This window comes from Sorghum bicolor, chromosome 6 (assembly GCF_000003195.3).
Source record: "Sorghum bicolor cultivar BTx623 chromosome 6, Sorghum_bicolor_NCBIv3, whole genome shotgun sequence".
Lineage (NCBI taxonomy): Eukaryota > Viridiplantae > Streptophyta > Magnoliopsida > Poales > Poaceae > Sorghum > Sorghum bicolor.
The window spans coordinates 49,572,487-49,591,738 of NC_012875.2; the positions used below are offsets into that span (position 1 = coordinate 49,572,487).

The 19,252-nt window shown below is 38.0% G+C and overlaps 1 protein-coding gene across 5 annotated transcripts; it reads left to right on the top strand.

Annotated features, from left to right (window-relative positions):
- Positions 1,768-18,185, top strand: LOC8073711 (eIF-2-alpha kinase GCN2). Of its 5 annotated transcripts, XR_002454169.1 has the most exons (31): positions 1,768-2,075; positions 2,983-3,054; positions 3,139-3,198; positions 3,289-3,394; positions 4,692-4,796; positions 5,008-5,466; positions 6,137-6,271; positions 6,352-6,438; positions 6,532-6,618; positions 6,728-6,824; positions 7,767-7,884; positions 8,703-8,757; positions 8,858-9,024; positions 9,552-9,739; positions 11,172-11,320; positions 11,645-11,894; positions 12,392-12,647; positions 13,093-13,189; positions 13,653-13,733; positions 14,001-14,057; positions 14,254-14,385; positions 14,468-14,554; positions 14,933-15,041; positions 15,122-15,261; positions 15,665-15,769; positions 16,055-16,155; positions 16,267-16,369; positions 16,698-16,820; positions 17,393-17,566; positions 17,658-17,690; positions 17,794-18,185. XR_002454169.1 is itself a non-coding variant. In XM_021463060.1 (29 exons), the coding sequence occupies exons 1-29, from the start codon at positions 1,957-1,959 to the stop codon at positions 17,501-17,503; spliced, it is 3,756 nt and encodes a 1,251-aa protein (XP_021318735.1). In that variant the 5' UTR covers positions 1,768-1,956; the 3' UTR covers positions 17,504-17,568. The 5 variants fall into 5 exon arrangements, 1 of the variants encoding a protein (XP_021318735.1); XR_002454167.1 differs by having other exon boundaries at positions 17,658-18,185; XR_002454168.1 differs by lacking the exon at positions 17,658-17,690 and having other exon boundaries at positions 17,691-18,185.

The window sequence follows — 19,252 nt, forward strand, 5'->3', positions numbered from 1 at the left end:
GAGTTGTTGCAGCAATAATCAATATATTTTCCTCAATACTCATAGAAAGGTGGAGGCCATAAATGTGGAGAAAAAAAGGGATGACTGAAAAGAACGTAAGTTTTCTTCATTTGAGGAGATTGAGAGAATATTGGTGGTCATAAAAAAAAGACATATTGGAGAACACATTTTTATTTGAGGAAACAGAAAGAATATTGGTGGTCATAAAAAAAGACATATTGAAGCACTATTACTGTAAGAAAAAATGTCGTTAATCCAAATATAATATTTTTAAAGGATAGAACAAGGTATTGGAAGACCGCTGGTCACTGATCATCATATACCGGTCTCAATATTGATCAATATCGGCCGATATTGGTCGGCACCAGCTATACCAGTACCGGCAAGCAATACATCTTATTTGATCTACAAATTTATGAACCTGAATTATATGGTAAATCTATGTATTTTGTAAATGATTATGACTAAAGTTCTATGAAAGTATATTATATATAATTAAATATATGTAGCTTTATTTATATTCATATATATTACGATTTAATTATATATATATACTCTATACTTTATACTTTCTCTGTCCTAAATTATAATATGTTTTGGCATTTTTGGATTCATGACTTTTACTATATATCTAGACATAAAATATATCTAGGTACATAGCAAAAGTTATGAATCTAGAAAAGCTAAAACGTCGAGTACGTTCGCTTGTTTGAAAAGCTACGACTGAAAGTACTATTTGCTGATTTTTTTTGAGAGAAAAATATTATTGAATGGCTGGTAGATTCGGCATATAAGTTCAGCGAGCATAGCCATAACTTGGAACAAAGTGAGTACTAAAGAGCAAAGAAGTCATTCTAACCTCTTTTTTTAATTTTCTAAAGTAGTATCACGCCATATGTGATCTTAATTCATGACTTACGTTCATACAAATTAGAATAATTTACATCTCCATTACTAATTGGATTCTCATATTTGCAGTAAAGTCTAAGGCTTGAATTATAGGAAAAACAAAGAAAAAAAATATAGTAGTCATATTCCTAATTGTACCATAGCACCCTTTGATTCGTAGGAATCACCAGTAGAAAAGCAATAGAAAGCTTTCCTTTATGTTTGATTCCACAAGAAAATCATGGGGAAAACATCCACTCAAACTTTCCTTTTATGCTTGATCTAGACAATAATTCCTACAAATTTTTATGTTTTATTCTTCTATTTTACATATATATGGTTTTTCTAGTACTGCATTTTTCAATCCTGTATTCTAAAGCGGGCCTAAGGCCTTGTTTAGTCTAAAAAATTTTCAAGATTCCCCGTCACATCGAATCTTGCGGCACATGCATGAAGCATTAAATATACATAAAAACAAAAACTATTTGCACAGTTCATTTGCACAGTTCATCTGTAAACCGCGAGATGAATCTTTTGAGCCTAGTTACTCTACAAGTGGACAATGTTTGTCAAATAAAAACGAAAGTGCTACAGTGCCGTTTTCACAAGTTTTTGCCAACTGAACAAGGCCTAAAACTGCTTGCCGGTGTTAACCAGCACTATAATGTTGCATTTATAAGGGGAAAATATAGAATGGCCTCCAAGGTATCGACAAATATGGGCAATAAACAGTAGCTATCGCCGATCGCCGACTACAGTTTGTACTGTGGCGCAGCCGCCGCCTCGCTTTCGATCCGACGTTATCAGAACCACCCAAAAATCTCGTCGCCTCACGCTGCTCGCGGGCCGAGCCCACTCGTCAGTCGTGCTGGACTCGAGTCTGACGCGCCCCGGTGCCCCATCCCATCCCATCCCATCCCATCCCAAAGTCCCACGGCAAAGCCGCGCCTCTGCCCGACGCCGTCGCCACGCCAGCGCAGATCTCCTCTCCCGTTTGTCCTTCCGGCGGGGCGAGGGTGACGCCCGCCACGCCGCGAGCTCCAGGCCTCCAGAGCTGCTCTCTAACCGATGGGGCACAGCTCGAAGAAGAAAAAGAAGCGCGGCGCGGCCGGCCGCAAGGCAGCCAAGGACCACGCCGCGCAGCTCGAAGGAGACGAGACCGCCCTCGACGAGGAGCTCACCGCCCTGTAAGTCACGCACCACGTTTCTCCGGTTAACCGCTTCTTCTCTCGCCAAGTCGGTTTTGGCTTTTGGGCGAATCCTGCTGTTGCGTGCCGTTCCTTGTTTCAAGCGCGGGACCGCCGTGATGATGCACGTGAGGAGTTAAGTCCATGTTGGCGTCTGGTTCGCTGCTTGCTTCGAGGTCTCCAACTGCGACTCATGTGAGATCGGATGTGTTCCCGCTGCTGAGTGTTGTATTCCGGAGTGGTGTCTTCACAAATCACAATATATTGTGTGCCGGTACTTTTGTTTTCTGGGAGCAGTTCGATTTGCCTACTGCCTACTGTTAGTGATACATGATTCCTAGCCATGCGGATGATTTTGGTGTGGTGTATCAACCACTATCTGTGGCCTTCTCACATTGTTTCATATTTCAGTTTGACTACTCTTCGGGTGTTTTTTCCGGAGCTTTCATCGATCATACGGCTGTGCTTATGTGTAGAGTTTTGCCGTTTTGCCTAATGTAAACTGTTCCTCTCGAGACGGGATATAATATAATATAATTTCGTTTGTTCAGTTGGTGAGGAAGTTCAGCTGTAGGGTGGATGCCCAAGTTTGCTCAGCCTCTTCCTTGTCAACCTTATGTTCTGCAGATAGTTTTGACAACTGTTCCCCGTCTAATACCTATTTTTTTTATTTCCTTGCGATTGCTATATTTTAACCATTGTCTTTTGGGTGTAATTGAGTGTTCATGTTTGAATTTGATAAAACAAGCTAACTTTGATTTATATTTGGAGTTTTTTAAGTGGGGTTGAATAACTAGTTTGCTAATAGAAGCAATCAGAGCTTAGTTGATCTAGTCTGTGTCCCTTTATTAACCATTTTCTGTTTGTATATGATCTTAACTGCACCTTTCGGTTCTACATCACTTAGGGCTTCAATTTTAGGGGAGGACTTCAAAGTAACATCAGAATCACCTCATACACGATGTAATATATGTATCAGGTATTTCTAATGTGCATACACACAGATTTTTTCAATCTCATGTTCAACAACTGAAGTGCTGTTACCATTGAACAATTTAAACAGGCCTTATTCGGACAGCATGGGCTTTGATGATCTTAATATTTCAGCTATTCTTAGTGTAATGTAAGTGTCTTCCCCTAAGCCGTCATGGCTTTACCTATTCTAGTTTGTTGTTACTGGTGCTAGATATTCAACTCTTGATTTAAAATGTAGATGCTTTCCTGGTTACCCTCACAAGTGTCCAAAGTTGCGGATCATACCTGAAAAAAACTTGTCTAAAGAAGATGCAGACCGGCTACTTTCGCTTCTTGTTGATCAGGTATATTCACTGTTCGCCTAAACGGCCGTTTAGACCGTTTAAACGCCGTGTAAACGCTACACAATGATACACCATTTCCGTTTAATCATCTGTTTAGTCCGTTTAATTGACCGTTTAGCCCGTTTAATGGACTGTTTAGCCCGAATAATGGCTAAACGGCAGGTGACCGACTGTTTACCGTTTAGCGTTTAGGAAAACATTGGGTATATTAGACTTCACCTGATCATATTACATATGATATCTTTCTTTTTTCAAAGAGACCACAGGTATTAGCATTAATATGAAAAGCCTCATTAAAATTAGTGGGATTGAGGTCTTCTTTTCTTTAAAAAATGAAAATGGGGAGTCGACATCCCCCATGCTTCGTCTTAAAGAAGGTGAGTAGCGAAACTGATTCTCATTGGGGTACGCACATTGTGCGAACATGCAGATTTGAGCCAGGTGGCCTTCTCGACGGAGACTTTGGGCCTGTTTGGTTCCCCTTGCTAAACTTTAGCTAGCTAAAATTATTTTAGCTACTCTTGGGTGACTAATGGGACTAAACTATTTTAGCTCCTTTTGGTCAATGTGTTTGGTACTTTAGCTACTAAAGTGACTAAAGTTTAGCTAGCTAAAATTTAGCAAGGGGAACCAAACAGGGCCTTTAACTTAACTATGGCTTAGTTCTTAAGTTAGTTTTCTTTTTTTGGTTTTCTGTTAATGTAATAATTTTCATTGAATTCTACTCAATCCATCTCAAATTATAAGACGTTTGACTTTTTGACACCAAGTTTGACCATTCGTCTTATTAAAAAATTTGTGCAAAATATCATTTCTTTTGTCGTGGCTTGGTTTATTAATAGAAGTTCTTCAAGAATGACTTAAATTTGACTATGTTTGCGTAAATTTTTTGAATAAGACGAGTGGTCAAAGTTGGGATAAAAAAGTCAAACGTCTTATAATTTGGGATGGAGGGAGTATTTGTCTTGCAACTACCATGCTGCAAAATTATAAGAACAGTTCAGGTTACATGCATGCATTCCACTGAGCAAGGGCAACTGCTGAAGTTGTATATGTTTGCTCTGTTGTTGTTTGAAATGTGAAATAATTGTCCTAGTACCACTTTATTTAATAAAGGCGCAAGTATGTTTTCTAGTATGTCTGTCAAGAGATCAATAATATTAAAGTTTATTGTTTTACATTGTACTTCAAATTATGAGTTATTTATGCCTCCTTAACTTATGCCTTTGTTTTTATATTAGCAAGTTGTGATGATTCATTTTTGCCTATTCACCTTGGACTCATGTATTGTTATCAGGCAAACATTTATTCCCGAGAAGGACGTGTTATGATTTTCAATTTGTTTGAGGCTGCGCAAGAGTTTCTGTCTGAGATCGCTCCAGCTCATGTTTCAGTGAGCACTGTAAGTCAGTTTGGACGTGGCCTCTGCTAGACTGTATAACATGTTTTTTTTACTTTGTTTTTATTGTAAGGCATAGTGAAATTAGGGATTGCATCCTTTGTACTGAACCTTTCTCATTGATCTTTGGCTTCATGTATTCATGATATTATATTATTATTTCATCTGTTGCTCCTTGATCATATCTGAGATTTCATATTATCTGTTGTTGTAGGCTTCTTTCTTGGGTTTGAGCTCAACTACTGATGAAAATGTTGAAGTTAGCCTTGACAGTGATCCTTACCCTGGAATCTCTTACGTATATAACTCCTTCGATCTATATAGTCAGTTGTATGATGGTACTTGTTGGAGTCGACAAGGTCCAGATCTGACAACAGATAGTGGCAGGAAAAATATTGTATCTCAAGTTCAATCTAATGTTAGAAGCAAGAGGAAGACCATCATTGAAAAATCCCGTATCTCTGCTGATAAGGTCAATAATGCTAAAGCCTCATCTGGTGATAAAACTGAACAGCAACATGCCACAAAGCATGGTTCCATACGGGAGGCAGCTCCAACTTTACATGTTGTGGAGGAGGAAACTGAAACTGAAAGCAAAACTTTGTCTGCTAGCAATACAGGAAATACATCAGATACTCCTGAAAGGGGTTTTAACAGTCTGAATGAACCTGAGGTAATAAAAGAGAACTATTGCAGATTCCTTTTGCTTTAGTGTATTTCGTGAATCAACTATGACACCACATTTCTATTATTATACAAAGAAATGAAGAAAAGTTTACCTAAGGTCCCTCGAGGTTAGGCCATTATGCGTAATACTGTTATGAAAAAGGGGAAAATGTAATTTTGGTATGTAACAATATTAGATTGAAGGAAAACCATTTATATCCTGACTTGTATGTCAACTGTCAAGTCCTTTTGGTAATTGCCCTCTTGGGTTTGATTTTTTTACTTGTGATGGAATTTTTAAATAGTTATGTTGTGCTTTCAGTTTTACTTGCAATGTTCTTATGTTTACACACTTGACTGATTGCATTGGCATGCCCTTTTTGTCCAGTGTCAACCTTTGTTCCTAAGTAACTCAATTGTTTATTTTGATGGTTTGATAGAAGTGAAACATGTGGAGTGGTCTCAAGTCTCAACATATGCATTATTCTAAATGTATAATATTCATCTGCTTGGTATATTGCCATGTAAATTAATTTGTGACCTATTTGTCTTCCGATATCACACTATTTGATTTGTACTATTGCTCCTGCAGTCCTGCTTTTCCTGTCAATAATTGATTTAAGTTGAAAAGGTTGCGCTTCAACCTAATCTGACTGCATATTTATCAATACTAGTAGGACACTGACCTTGCAGAGGAACCTTGGAATGAAGAAGACTGTGATTCATCAGACTTTAGCTCTTCAAATGCACTATCTTATGTTTCAGACATGTTAGATGATGCTTCACGAAACAAGAAAAGGGATTTAATTCTGGTATCTTTTTTCTCTCACAACACCGTCTTTGAGGGATATTTTCTCCTTAAGTAGTGAACCTTGTTTGGAATCTTAATTAGGTACATCTGCTTCGGATAGCCTGTGCATCGAAGGATTCTCTTTCAGCTGCTTTGCCAACAATATCAGCAGAGCTGTGCAACATAGGGGTGCATATAGTCTTGTCTATATATTTGCCCTTTATTTTTCGTTGTTACCACTCCCAACTGAATGGTCATTTTTTCCATTTTGGTGTTAACCAGGTTCTTTCTGAATGGGCAAAGGATTTAATTTCTGACTCTCCTGGTGTTTTTGGGGAAACTTTCAGTCATGTTTTTGGGCAACAAATGGTAAGCCGCACCTGTTTATCTTCTATTAACTCATGATTTATTTCTACCAATACTATCTTTGTGTTGATCATCTCTAATTGCCACTTGGCTTTCTGATGGCACCAAATAGATCTCTTCAGAGTGTTCTCTATTTTGGAGACCTGATAATTCATCATCTAGGGCGAACTCCCGTTATTTGAATGATTTTGAGGAGCTCCGTTCACTTGGTGAGTATCATATTCCCATTGGTAATGCTTCATTGTACTATGTCAGGATGTATCAGTTACAAAGTCAGAAGACTTTGTCTGTTTGTATTTCTGTGGATTAGTGCTTGCTATGTTTAAATACTTTCAAAGTTCATAAAAATAGATGCTACTTTGGAATACATGCAGACAAACTGTAAAAACTTTCCTAAAATAAATGGTATATTGGTCACGAAAAGAACTTCCATGTGATCATAGTCTTCTGATGTTTTATCAGACAATTATCAGAATAGAGATGGATAAAATTACATCCCTAAGACTGCAAGAAGAAGAAAATTGTTCCTCTATTTGGGAACAGAGGGAGTTGTGTTTTACAGAAGGAATTATGCAAGGTTGGTTCAGATTGATGCTGAAACGCTGGCTATTCTATGCCTTTATTAGCTCTTGTCCTGATATACTAAGCTCCACTATATATCTACTAGGTACTACCAACAGCAGATCTGATGATAAACCCCTTGATCAATTGTTGTCAATCCTTATATCTAAACCATTCTTTGTTGCTATTGGCCTGAGGTGCTTAGCCCACTCTATGTTAAATGATGTTATCCGCCTTGTGATTTATTTTTGTGTGGTTGGTGATGTGCTGTGCTAATGTGGGCAAATGTGTATTTACTGTGCGATGATTATTATGAATATGTTTCACATAGAAGGTTGGTCATGGTACAAATGAGCTGGGCCTCAGGCTGAACCTGTTATTGTGGTCGGGCCCATGTTATATTTTTATATTAAACTTAGGTTTTTGGGCTTACACTTACACCCCTGGCTGGATCCTCAGACGCTCAGGGTGCGCTCCTAGCCGAATATATGTTAAAGGCCACAGCTTCATTATTGAATCGTATTTGTTGGAGTTTAACTGTCTATGTATTTTCATGGATTAGCTTGACTCTTAAGATACCATTTGTACAGGTCAGGGGGGCTTTGGTCGTGTTGCATTATGCAAAAACAAGCTAGATGGGCGCCAATATGCTGTTAAAAAGATACGCCTGAAAGATAGAAGTCCTCAAGTGAATGAGAAGATTTTAAGGTTTGTCTATACTCCAGTCAAGTTCTTTTACTCGAAGCTTGTAGTTGCTTTATGCAGTTGTTGCATCCCTTCTATATTATTTGGAGATCATCTTGGCGAAAGCAATGTAAATATCACTTCTAGTTTCACCAATCAAGCCTCTTTTTTTATGTATATATTATGCATTTTTTACTTGTATTTTTATTTGGTTTGGGCCAATCAAGTCCCCTCTACACCGTTGTATCCTTAGATCAACTATTGAAAGGGTTTCTACCTGTGACTGCTAACATATTTTAGAAACCTGTTTGATAATAGCATATATATTATAAAGCCTAACTTGTTTCCTTTCTGTACTGCAAGTTTCTTAATCTGTGTATGCACTATTGCTTTGTAAATTCATGTCACTTCCCATATTTTGTAATGAGCAAATAAGGTGTTAGTTGAATAATGGGTATCTTTGTATTATTATTATATAAACCAAGCATTGTGCCTTCCTATAGATCATACGAGATGTTATAATCAATGAGGGTCACAAATATAGTGCTTACTTCCAGGAGTGGTGTGGTGTGGTTTGGGGTGTGTACTTGGTTCCTTTTCTTCTTTAGTGAAATGATACACAGCTTTTCTGTGTATTTGAGAAAAATTATCTAGTGCTTACTTGTTCTTGAACACGCTGTGTATGATATCATCAAAGAAGAATCAGATACAGTATTTACTTGTCAGTAACTTATGTGGATGTGTTTCTTTTTAAATTTTGCCTTTTCTTTTTAATGGGTTTGCTCTAGCACATCTGTTATACCTTTTGATGGTTCTCATTAATATTTTTGCAAGGTACTCAGAGAGGTAGCCACACTTTCAAGGTTGCAACATCAACATGTTGTCCGTTATTACCAGGTGATATCTCCACTGATTTGCTTGTTTGCTTTGAAAAAGTAATAATTGTATTCACAATTTGTTTTGTCCAATTCTGACCCAACTGTCATTGAGATGCCAGGCATGGATTGAAACTGAATATGGTCATCATAATATTTTGAATGCTGGTGGGTCCCGCACTGCTGAGAGCTCTATATTTAGTTATGATGAAGTCAGCCTATCGGATGCAGGTGGTGGGAATAAGCTGGAATCCACATACTTGTACATTCAAATGGAGTATTGTCCTAGGTGCGTTTCATTTTGCAGTTGTGAACTAAGGAAATTTGTGCTGCTATTTCTTCACTATTTTTTTTTATTATGTGAGAAACTAGTCAAACTACTGATGTTTGAGCCGTATAAAATTTTGTTATAGTTAATCAAGGATGCACTACACTTATACCATGAAAAATTTCACTCTTCTTGATACTATTAAGAATTCTCTTATTGCCCAAGCACTCAGCAGTAATATGGGATATATAATGATTTCCCTCAATTGTTTTCTTGGTTTATGAACTCCATGATCCCTGTGTTGTAAAAAGAATTGGAGGGTGTAAGTTACTGCAGAGTTGAAATTGAATTTGTAATCTTGAAAGGTTCTTGAGGGCCTGGTAGTTTGACTTTTGGAACTTTAGACATGTGATCTTTCTTTATGTATTTTCAGTCATTGAATGCCATTCTATTGTAGTGTATGTATTTTCAGTCATTGAATGCCATTCTATTGTAGTGCATTGATTGTAGCTATCTGTATCTAATTTCTTTTGGACTACTGTTTGTAGGACTTTGCGGCAGGATTTTGAGACATACATCTCATCTTTTGATGTTGACCATGCCTGGCACCTGTTTCGACAAATTGTGGAAGGTCTAGCTCATGTCCATAGTCAAGGAATCCTACACAGAGACCTGACGCCCAGCAACATATTTTTTGATGTCCGCAATGATATTAAAATTGGAGATTTTGGTCTAGGTATGATGTCCAGAATTGCCATATATTTTCAATCTGGTTTTGTTTTTTATTATATTCTTTATCATTATGTTCTACTCCATCATAGTGTCAGATAGGATGCAATTATTGCTGATATCTTGTATCCTTCATCATGTTGTATACTTATTTTATCGTTTATTTTACCTGATTGTTTGGAAATTGTTCTTTAAACATGAAGTTTTAAAATGCAATCTATACGATCCTATGATCTAGTTTCCTCCCCTTTTGGGGTTGTGTGTGTGAGTTTTGCTGGTCTCCTGTGAGAGTCCTTTTTGTTTTTCTTTTTTGTCTTCTATTCTATGCACTTGTCCACTTGGATTTTTCCTTCTCAATATTGTGAGATGCACAGTTCTTGTATGCAATTAAAAAAATAAGTTATATAGAATAAAATGTCATTGTCATTATGTCGTTGTTTCATGTGGTATTGACAAATACTACTCTGAATTTCCTGTTGAGTAATTACATACTCCATCCCAAACTGACTGCTTATCTCATTTTTCGAGGAGTCACAATTTTTTAAGTTTGACTCTATTTATAGAAAATATTATCAACATTTTTATCTCCTAATATGTTCATTATGAAAATATATTCCACTATTAATCTAAATATCTAATGATATAGATATTGTGCATCATAAATCATAAATATTAGTATATTTTTGTATATATTTGGTCAAACTTATTTTTTGACTTCTCGAAAAGCGAGATGTGCAATTATTTTGGGGGCAGAGGAAGTACCCGTTCTTTGTGGCCAGTGTATCATGTGAAGTTTATGTGACATCTAGCCCAGTTTGGATTTGTCACATAGTGGCCCATGTGTATGTTGATGTGAGATTGTGTGGGCGTAGTCCCGCCTTGGTTATTGAGAGCGTCGGAGCGGGTTAGACCAACATGGCTTTTAGAGTTCATATCACCATCCCTGGGTTAACCTTTTTACGTGAAGTGAGGACGAAATCGTAAGTGAGCTGGTGCTAGTGGATCAGAGATGTTTGTACTCTGGGGTTTTACAAATGGTATCTAAGCTGACCTTCATGGACATGATCATGTGTGGGAACGTTCCTAGTCATCGTTTGCCTGGTTGTGGGTATGTTGGGTTGACGATGACGGTTGAGCCTTTGAGAGGGTGTATGTGACATCTGGCCTAGTCTTGGTTTGGGCCTAGTCTTGGTTTGCCCCACAGTGGGTCCATGTTTATGGTGATGTGAGATTGTGTGGGGGGTGGGGTGTAGTCTCACCTTGGTTGTACCATGTACCATCCAGGGTTAAACTCTTTTATGTGAAGTGAGGACAAAAACGTAAGTGGGTCGGTGGTAGTGTATGGTTCCTCTGTTTGACTTTGTAATAATGGCTGCTTCCTCTTCTCCAAAATTGGTGAAGAAAATTTTAGCTAAAATATATTTTATCATTGTTTTCAGCCAAATTTCTGAAGCTGGAGCAGCTAGATCATGACCAATATCTTCCCACTGAAGCAATGGGTGTTTCAATGGATGGAACAGGTCAAGTTGGTACATATTTTTATACTGCACCAGAGGTAGAGCAGAAATGGCCACAGATTAATGAAAAGGTCAGAACAAACTACTTGGACTATTACTTAACAAGTGATAAAAAAACTTTGTGAAATGTTGTTGATCTCGCCAGCCTATGTTTTAGTATTTATTTTTCCTTTATCATTGCAGACAGTGTATCTCTTATTCTCAAAATGAATGTTATTCTCTTATTCTCGAAATGAATGCAGAGCTCTTCTCTTATTCTCAAAATGAATACAGAGCTCCCACCAATGGTTTAAAAAATTGGTGAAATATGACTTGTTATTATTATTTTTAATATGGCAACTAGGCAAACTCTAAAATTTCAAGTTTACCTTGACCTTATTTACGTCAATTGTCAGGTTGACATGTACAGTTTGGGAGTTATATTTTTCGAGCTTTGGCATCCATTTGCCACAGCGATGGAAAGACATCTTGTTCTTTCTGATCTTAAGCAGAAGGGAGATCCTCCATTGTCATGGGAATCAAAATTTCCTCGTCAAGCAGTCCTGTTAAGAAGCTTGCTGTCACCAAGCCCATCAGACCGTCCATCTGCTGTCGAGGTCTTGCAAAATGAACTCCCTCCTCGGATGGAAGATGAGTGGCTAAATGGTAAGCCATTAACTTTTGACATCATTACTACCAAAAGAACAGATCATGACATGATTGTTGATTGAGATTGATGACTGCTAAAAGAATTTGGATTGAGGAATTTGATATTTCTTCTTGTTTCACATGGCCTTCTTGTTTCACTTGTCTGCTGCACCTCTGGCCTTTGCCATTTGTGAGTTGATTGACTGGTTATATGTAGACCGGTTGTCTGTGCTCTGTGCATGCGCCTGTGTGCGTACTTGTTTGTGTGTGCACTTTATTTATTGAATGAATTGGTCTGTTTGCCTCCTTTTTATCTAGGACTTCAACCTAATCCCTGAAGGCTGTTTGTGGTAAATAGACACCGCAACTGCCTGTAAACTGATATTTGAAGTGCTGGTCTGCTGGAGCCATACTAACCTTCTGTGTCTTGTGCATCTCTAAATTAGCCCTATAATTGAAGTGCCATTTTGATCTGTTTGACTGATTTATATTACTATTTTTGGCAATTGATACAGATGTACTTAGAATGATACAAACACCGGAAGACACATATGTTTATGATCGAGTTATATCTACAATATTTAATGAGGACAGGTTTGCCAAAATGCAAGGCCAACATGATAGCAGCAAAAAGTCCACTGGTAACATTGACAATAGTGAACTTTTGGATACCATCATTGAGGTTGCCAAGGAGGTTTTCAAGCGGCATTGTGCTAAACGGTTCCAGATATCACCTTTGCATACTTTGGAATGGAATATTACCAAAAATAGGTAAGTTATTTCCAGACCACTTAAATGTATGATGCTTTGTTTGGAGTAATAGTTGATGGATGTTTGATGATCTCATAAGATAGAAACCGACAAGTGATGCCAACTTTTTTTTTAGTAATGCTTTACTATGAAATTTGATCTTATTGCTATCCTGGGAAGTCAGCTTGGTCTTATGGGCCATTTCAGTAGTATGAGAGGCCCATTAGGGTTAGGGTTAGAAATAAGATTAGCCATCTTGCTTAGAAGTCAAGTGAGCCTCTCTATATATGGAGAGGAGATGTATCAATCAAATCAAATAAGAAGAATATCAATCATTATCCCAGTCCCCTTCTTGCTTCTATCCTTCCCTTGTGGTGTGCCTGCTGCCTATCCGCTGGCTGTTGTTGTGCTGCATGGGTTAGAGCCATCAGATTCGTGTTCATAACAATTGCCTACAATTTTCTAGGGGAAACACGGTGAAAATCTTAACTCAAGGAGGGGAGATGTTAGAACTTTGCTATGAACTGCGAACACCATTTGTTATGTCAATTGCTGTTAATCAGGTCTGTGACAAGTTGTCCTTTTTCTTTCCTCTTGTTTGAATGTTTATGCTTCTATTTTTGTTCCAATTTTTTATGCATATCCTGAGTTTTTAGACTAGTATGGATCATTGCCTTTTTTCTCTTACAACTTACAAAATAATTTAGTTGTTAAATTGAATTGTTATGTTTCATGATTTCATCTACCTCCATTTTTCTTTTAACTTGTCATTTTGGACATAGGTCATACTGTCATAGATGCAGTCTGTATTATATGTTTAGATCATTGTTTTTTTAATTGTATGCACAGTTTTTAGAATATATCAGCCAGACTTTTTAATGTAAATGCGCATGCTGTGTGATTGCATCAAGGTCAGGTCAACCAGCCAGCCGTCTAGCCACTGTTTTGGGATTTTCTGGAATAACTCGGCACCCTTTTGCTTTCTTTCTTGTCTTTCTCCCTACTTGTTCACAAATTCTTCTGCAGACATCATCATTCAAGCGTTATGAAATATCATGGGTTCATAGAAGAGCCGTTGGCTATTCAACTCCTTATCGTTTTCTTCAGGTAAATTCTTTATATAGACAGAATTCCCATTGAAACTTGACATTTTTTATACTTTTCAACATCCACTTTCTACTCTTTTGCTCTCGAAATAATTGAAGAAATCCTGTAGACTGTAGTCCTTTCCCTTTTCCCTATCTCCCTTTCTCTCTGTACAGTTTATTTTATTTGAGTTTATATACCAACAGTGGGGGCTTCCCCTGCTGTATTTATGGCTCAATTTTTTTTTTGAAGAAATCCTTCTGAAACATAATGTTGATATCCTGTTAGGGTGATTTTGACATTATTGGCGGTACTTCACCAATTCCAGAGGCTGAAACCATCAAGGTAGCATATTTCCACATGGCAGCCCATCTTGTACTTCCACTTTGCAACTATATTCTTGCTATCATTTTGGTTATAGTTTGTCTTATATTTTGTAATAAAATCATTTGTAAAGAGAATTATCTTGGAAGATCTATTTTAATGTTAAAATGTAGCTTTGTATTGTCATGTAAATAACTCTGTATCCATGCAATGATAGGTGGCTTTGGACCTTGGGACCCGTTTTTATGATTCCAAGACACTAGTCATACGCCTGAATCACGGTAAACTTGCTGAAGCAATTTGCTCTTGGGCAGGGGTTTCTCAGGATCGAAGACAAAATGTTGCTGAGGTGTGATGTTCTGTCTTACCTGTTTCTGAATCTTTTGCAATTTTGTCTTCAGTTAGCTGAAATTTTTTATTCACTGTTTCAGTTTCTGTCTTCAACTCTTGTTCAATATTGGCCAAATGAGGCTGACCGCAAGTCACAGTGGAGTTTGATTAGGGGGCAACTTTTACAGGTAAAGGAAGTATTATTCGTAGTGATACAGTACAATGCAATATCAAAGGAGTACTTTTGTAGCTGTTCTTTTTTTTTTGTAAGAGCATCCTTGACAGCATTACATATGGAAATTGCAATTAGCACACTCAGATGAGTGGTAAATGTGTTATTTTGTGTTTCTCATTAGATAAAGGTGCTTGCTTCTCCATGCCCAATCTGTCTTGTTTAGCAATGGCCAACTAAAAGATTTGATTTGGACATGTAGAGCTGTGCTTTTGGCATTGTAAATTCTTTTTCTTGGGAATTATGCATATAAGCATATGAACATCATTTAGTGAAAATTTAGAATTTCACTTAATAGTTTTGATGACATTGGCTGGATTATTAAATATTCCAGGATCTTCGTCTTTCTGAAGAAGTTGTTGAGAAGCTACATAAAGCAGATCAGCGATTTTGTGGCTCTGCAGATCTAGTACTTGCTAGATTAAGAGGGACCCTGTTCTATGGTAGTGGTTCTTAATCTTTGTTTTATTAGCTGCTAAAGCTGGGAATATTTATTGTTGCTATTGTGTGTTTCTTGTTGTAGATAAATCTGCTTGCAAGGCTCTTGATGATCTATCCGCGCTTCTGAGATGTTTGAGAGTATGGTCTGTAGAACAACCAATTACAACTATTGATGTACTCATGCCTCCCTCAGAATGTTACTATACAGATTTGTTTTTCCAGGTGAAATACTGTAACCTTACATCCCTAAATTGCTTTGGAACATTTTATAGAACACACTTGGGAGAAAACCCTATTTTGTTCCTCATTATGGAAGTTAACCGTAGCATTCTAATGTCATATCTATTCCTTATCTTAGTTATTTGAGAATAAATATAGTTGGAAAAGAATAGAAAACAAGATATTGCAATGTTCTTTGCGTTCTCTAGGTTTTCCTAGTTCAGTCTTCAGTCATATGAAATAATAGGTGGTGTCAATATATGCAAAGCATTTTTTTAGGTGATATTTTGCAATGTTCTTCACATTTTCTATGCTTGCCTTTTATGTGTGTTGATGCTTTGCTCCTTTGAAATTTACATATTTCTTTATATCTCACTGCAATTTATCCCATCTCAACACAACACAGGTATACTCAAAAGAAGGTAATCATGGACCGAGTTTCCATGAAAAGTTGCTGGCAGTTGGTGGACGATATGATCGGTTGGTGGAACAAGCTTGGGATAAGGCATATGTAAGTTATACTCGATGCCTCCTGTATGTTAAAGGGGATACCTAGAATCATTTATCTTAACAAATAACTACATATAAATGCCACAAAATCTTACTTTGTAATTGTATAGTGACCTCTTTCAGACGGTGTATATTATCCCATACTTGTCCAAGTCCAAGGAAGATATATTGTTGTTGTTGCTGCTGCTGTTTTGTCACAAAAATACCTTTCATTTTGTGAAAAGAAAATAGAGAGATTTTGTCCATGATTTCGGTATTGTAACTGTATTTGATATAACCTGTGCAGAAATCTAAACCCCCAGGTGCTGTTGGTGTGAGCATTGCACTTGAGAAATTTCTTCCTAATAATCCTTCATCTGATCTTGGGTTGCGAAGGTTACTGTCCAGGTGATCTGAATTATGAATCCCCTCCAATGTCACTGATTCTAAAAATTCCAATAATTTATGTGATCTATGTTCTAAAAGAATAACTTAAAAAATAATTTATGTGGCCTTCAGGATTGAACCTAGCATCAGTGTACTTGTCTGTTCAAGGGGTGGTGGCGGTCTGTTAACTGAACGCATGGAACTTGTTGCAGAGCTTTGGAAAGCTAACATAAAGGTGGTTCTCTAAGGATCATGGGTAAAGATTAGGCCTTGTTTAGTTGTGAAAATTTTTTGGATTTCGCTACCGTAGCACTTTCGTTTGTATTTGGCAAATATTGTTCAATTATGTACTAACTAGGTTCAAAAGATTTGTCTCACGATTTACATGTAAACTGTGCAATTAGTTATTTTTTCATCTACATTTAGTGCTCCATGCATATGCCGTAAGATTTGATGTGACAGGGAATCTTGAAAATTTTTTGGATTTTGGTGGGAACTAAACAAGGCCTTAGTGTGGAGACTGAAGCTATTATGATCACTACTGATGCATTTACTTTTTTCAGGCTCAGTTTGTTCCTCAGGAAGATCCAAGTCTTCAAGAACAGTATGAATATGCCAGTGATCATGATATTAAATGCCTTGCATTTATCACTGAATCAGGTCTGTCACAAACAGATCTTGTGAAGGTAAATACATTAAAGCTGTCACTGTATTTCATTTTTGCTGTTTCAACAAGTTTCCATGGATTAAAAAAAAAATACATGGTAGCGAAAGTACCTTGCTTTTATCCAACTACTCTGCATTTTATTTACATGTGTGCTGTTTGTTTCTGCTGTATGAACTTTTAAAAGCATTTCATATCTGTCTATATCTCAACTGTACTTTCTACCTAGCAAAACTTCTATAATATGTTGAGCTTGAATGACCAATTTCAGCAGCACTGAATCCATCTGCTTGACTAGGATTAATGATAAAATTGCCAGTTCTATATTTGTATCACATGTTCACATCCTAACTTGGTTTGAGGCATCTGAAAAATGTTAACACAACTTCCATGTTTTTTGCTGTTATTATTCTAATATAAAAACGGAAGGCAGAAACTATCTTATGAAATAGTGAGACTCTCCTGGATACATAAAAAGACGATCATTCAGAAATTGTAATGAAAGAAATCTGGTGCTTGCTTATTGCTGTACAAACCTCCAATAATTACACTGGAGGAAGTTCTGATCGATTCTCCCTTTGTGGCATGCCTCAGGTTCGGCATCTTGATTTTAAAAAGGAGAAGGATGTTGAAAGAGAGGGACTAATAAAGTTCCTGTCTGATGCAATATGTTCACAATTCAAAAATCCTACGATCTGGAGCTGACCAGCGGCCCTCCCAAGTCCTTAGTCGATCTGTTTTCAGGCTCTAGCATGGCATCAAAAAATGGTAATTTCTTGTCTACATTGCCTGTATAGAATCTTTTATCTGGTATTAATTCCCGTCATATTATAAATCCACTCTTTTCGCAATGAGCCAGGTTTGTGGTTACCAGTGTCTTTCGAACTTCCAGGTGAAAACAATGTTTGCTGTTCGAACATGTGAAGGCGCACCGGGTTACAATCATGCTTGTTGGCTTCCGTGCATACGGTAAGGCGGTTGTTGGCTCTCTGCAGGTTGTTGCCAAACGTTACGCACTTGTGGCCTTTACTGAAGATGGGTGCGGCCGTGCGGTGATTGGCCAATTGGTGTAATCCTGGACCTCCGGGTTGTCCTCCTGAGGACCAATTCCGTGCAAGGTTGCTTCAGACACAAGGTGGTGGGTAGTTGGTGCAATTCTGCAGTTTTGGGGCTATTAGTACTAGATTAGATGGATTGGGAGGTGCGCGGTTTTCTACAACAGATCCTCCGGTTTTGCCATTTTTGCCTTTGTGTTCTCTTTTTGGTGCGTGCGATTTTTTCCCCCAATAGGACTACCTTGTACATAGTTCGTTTAGCGTGATCCACCATGTACAGGCAAATTTTTTACATTGTTGGGTTGCTGATAATGAAATGCTCAATTTTGCAACTCCCTGAGCTAAGACAAAACAAGGCGCGCTGTTTTATCCAGTGTTTTAAATAGCGGGCTAAACCTCTTAGTGCAGCCTCTCTAAAAGGCTAAGAAAAGCTATAGCGCGCTAATAGCGGGCTAAGTCATTTAGCGGCTGAGCAAAAAATATGTCAAACATAATGTAATTTTACACATAATAAAAATGAAAACATTATGAATACCAATAGTGATAGATATTTCAAAGTGTTACTGACATATTATATCAAAGTTCGTAGTTCATACATGATACATCAATAATAACATAGATCACATAGAGACATATCTCCGCTATTTGGGCCTCCAAGTTATTTGGGCCGATGGAAATAAATCTAAGGCCAAATAGCGGCGCTAAACTAACCCAATTTAGCGAAATTAACGTGCTATTAGCTGCTAATAACGGGAACAATCATTTAGCGTTAAAATCTTCATAGATTAGTAGTCTTTCAGAAACGCTAAATAGCGCTATAGCGTCCGCTATAGCGCGCTATTTAGAACAGGGGTTTTATCACATCGTACGGGCAATGTCGGCGCCATACATTCCCCTTGTACACAGCACGACGTGTGCTTACTGCTTGGACTCTGCGCGTGACAAGGCATATCCGGGACTGGACTTCGCGGTGGTCTGATGACTGTAGCAATCCCGGTGTAAAAAGACTGGTCGCACTGTTCCATAGCTATCCACTTCAGTATGAGCACTCTCGTCAATCTTCCTGACGCTACGCTGTGTTAATTTAGGTTAGGTGCTGTCTCACGCTTGAACAACCAACATCACCAGCAGAGCACAGCCAGTGCTCGACTGCCTCCGAGAATTCTACACCGCTGCTGCACGCTGCACATGCAATGCAACGGCCCGGATGCGGGAATCGTGTGCTGGCATCTCCTGTATTATGCTAATCCACGATGTCCAAGAGATTCTGGGCACTGGGGACTAATCTACGGAGCCGAGAAGTCCATGCACGCCCACCCCACCCAGCTCACGTCCAGCCGAGTGCCGCTGCCGCCCACTTCAAGTTCAAGCCTCCACGACGGGATCCCAAAATAAAATG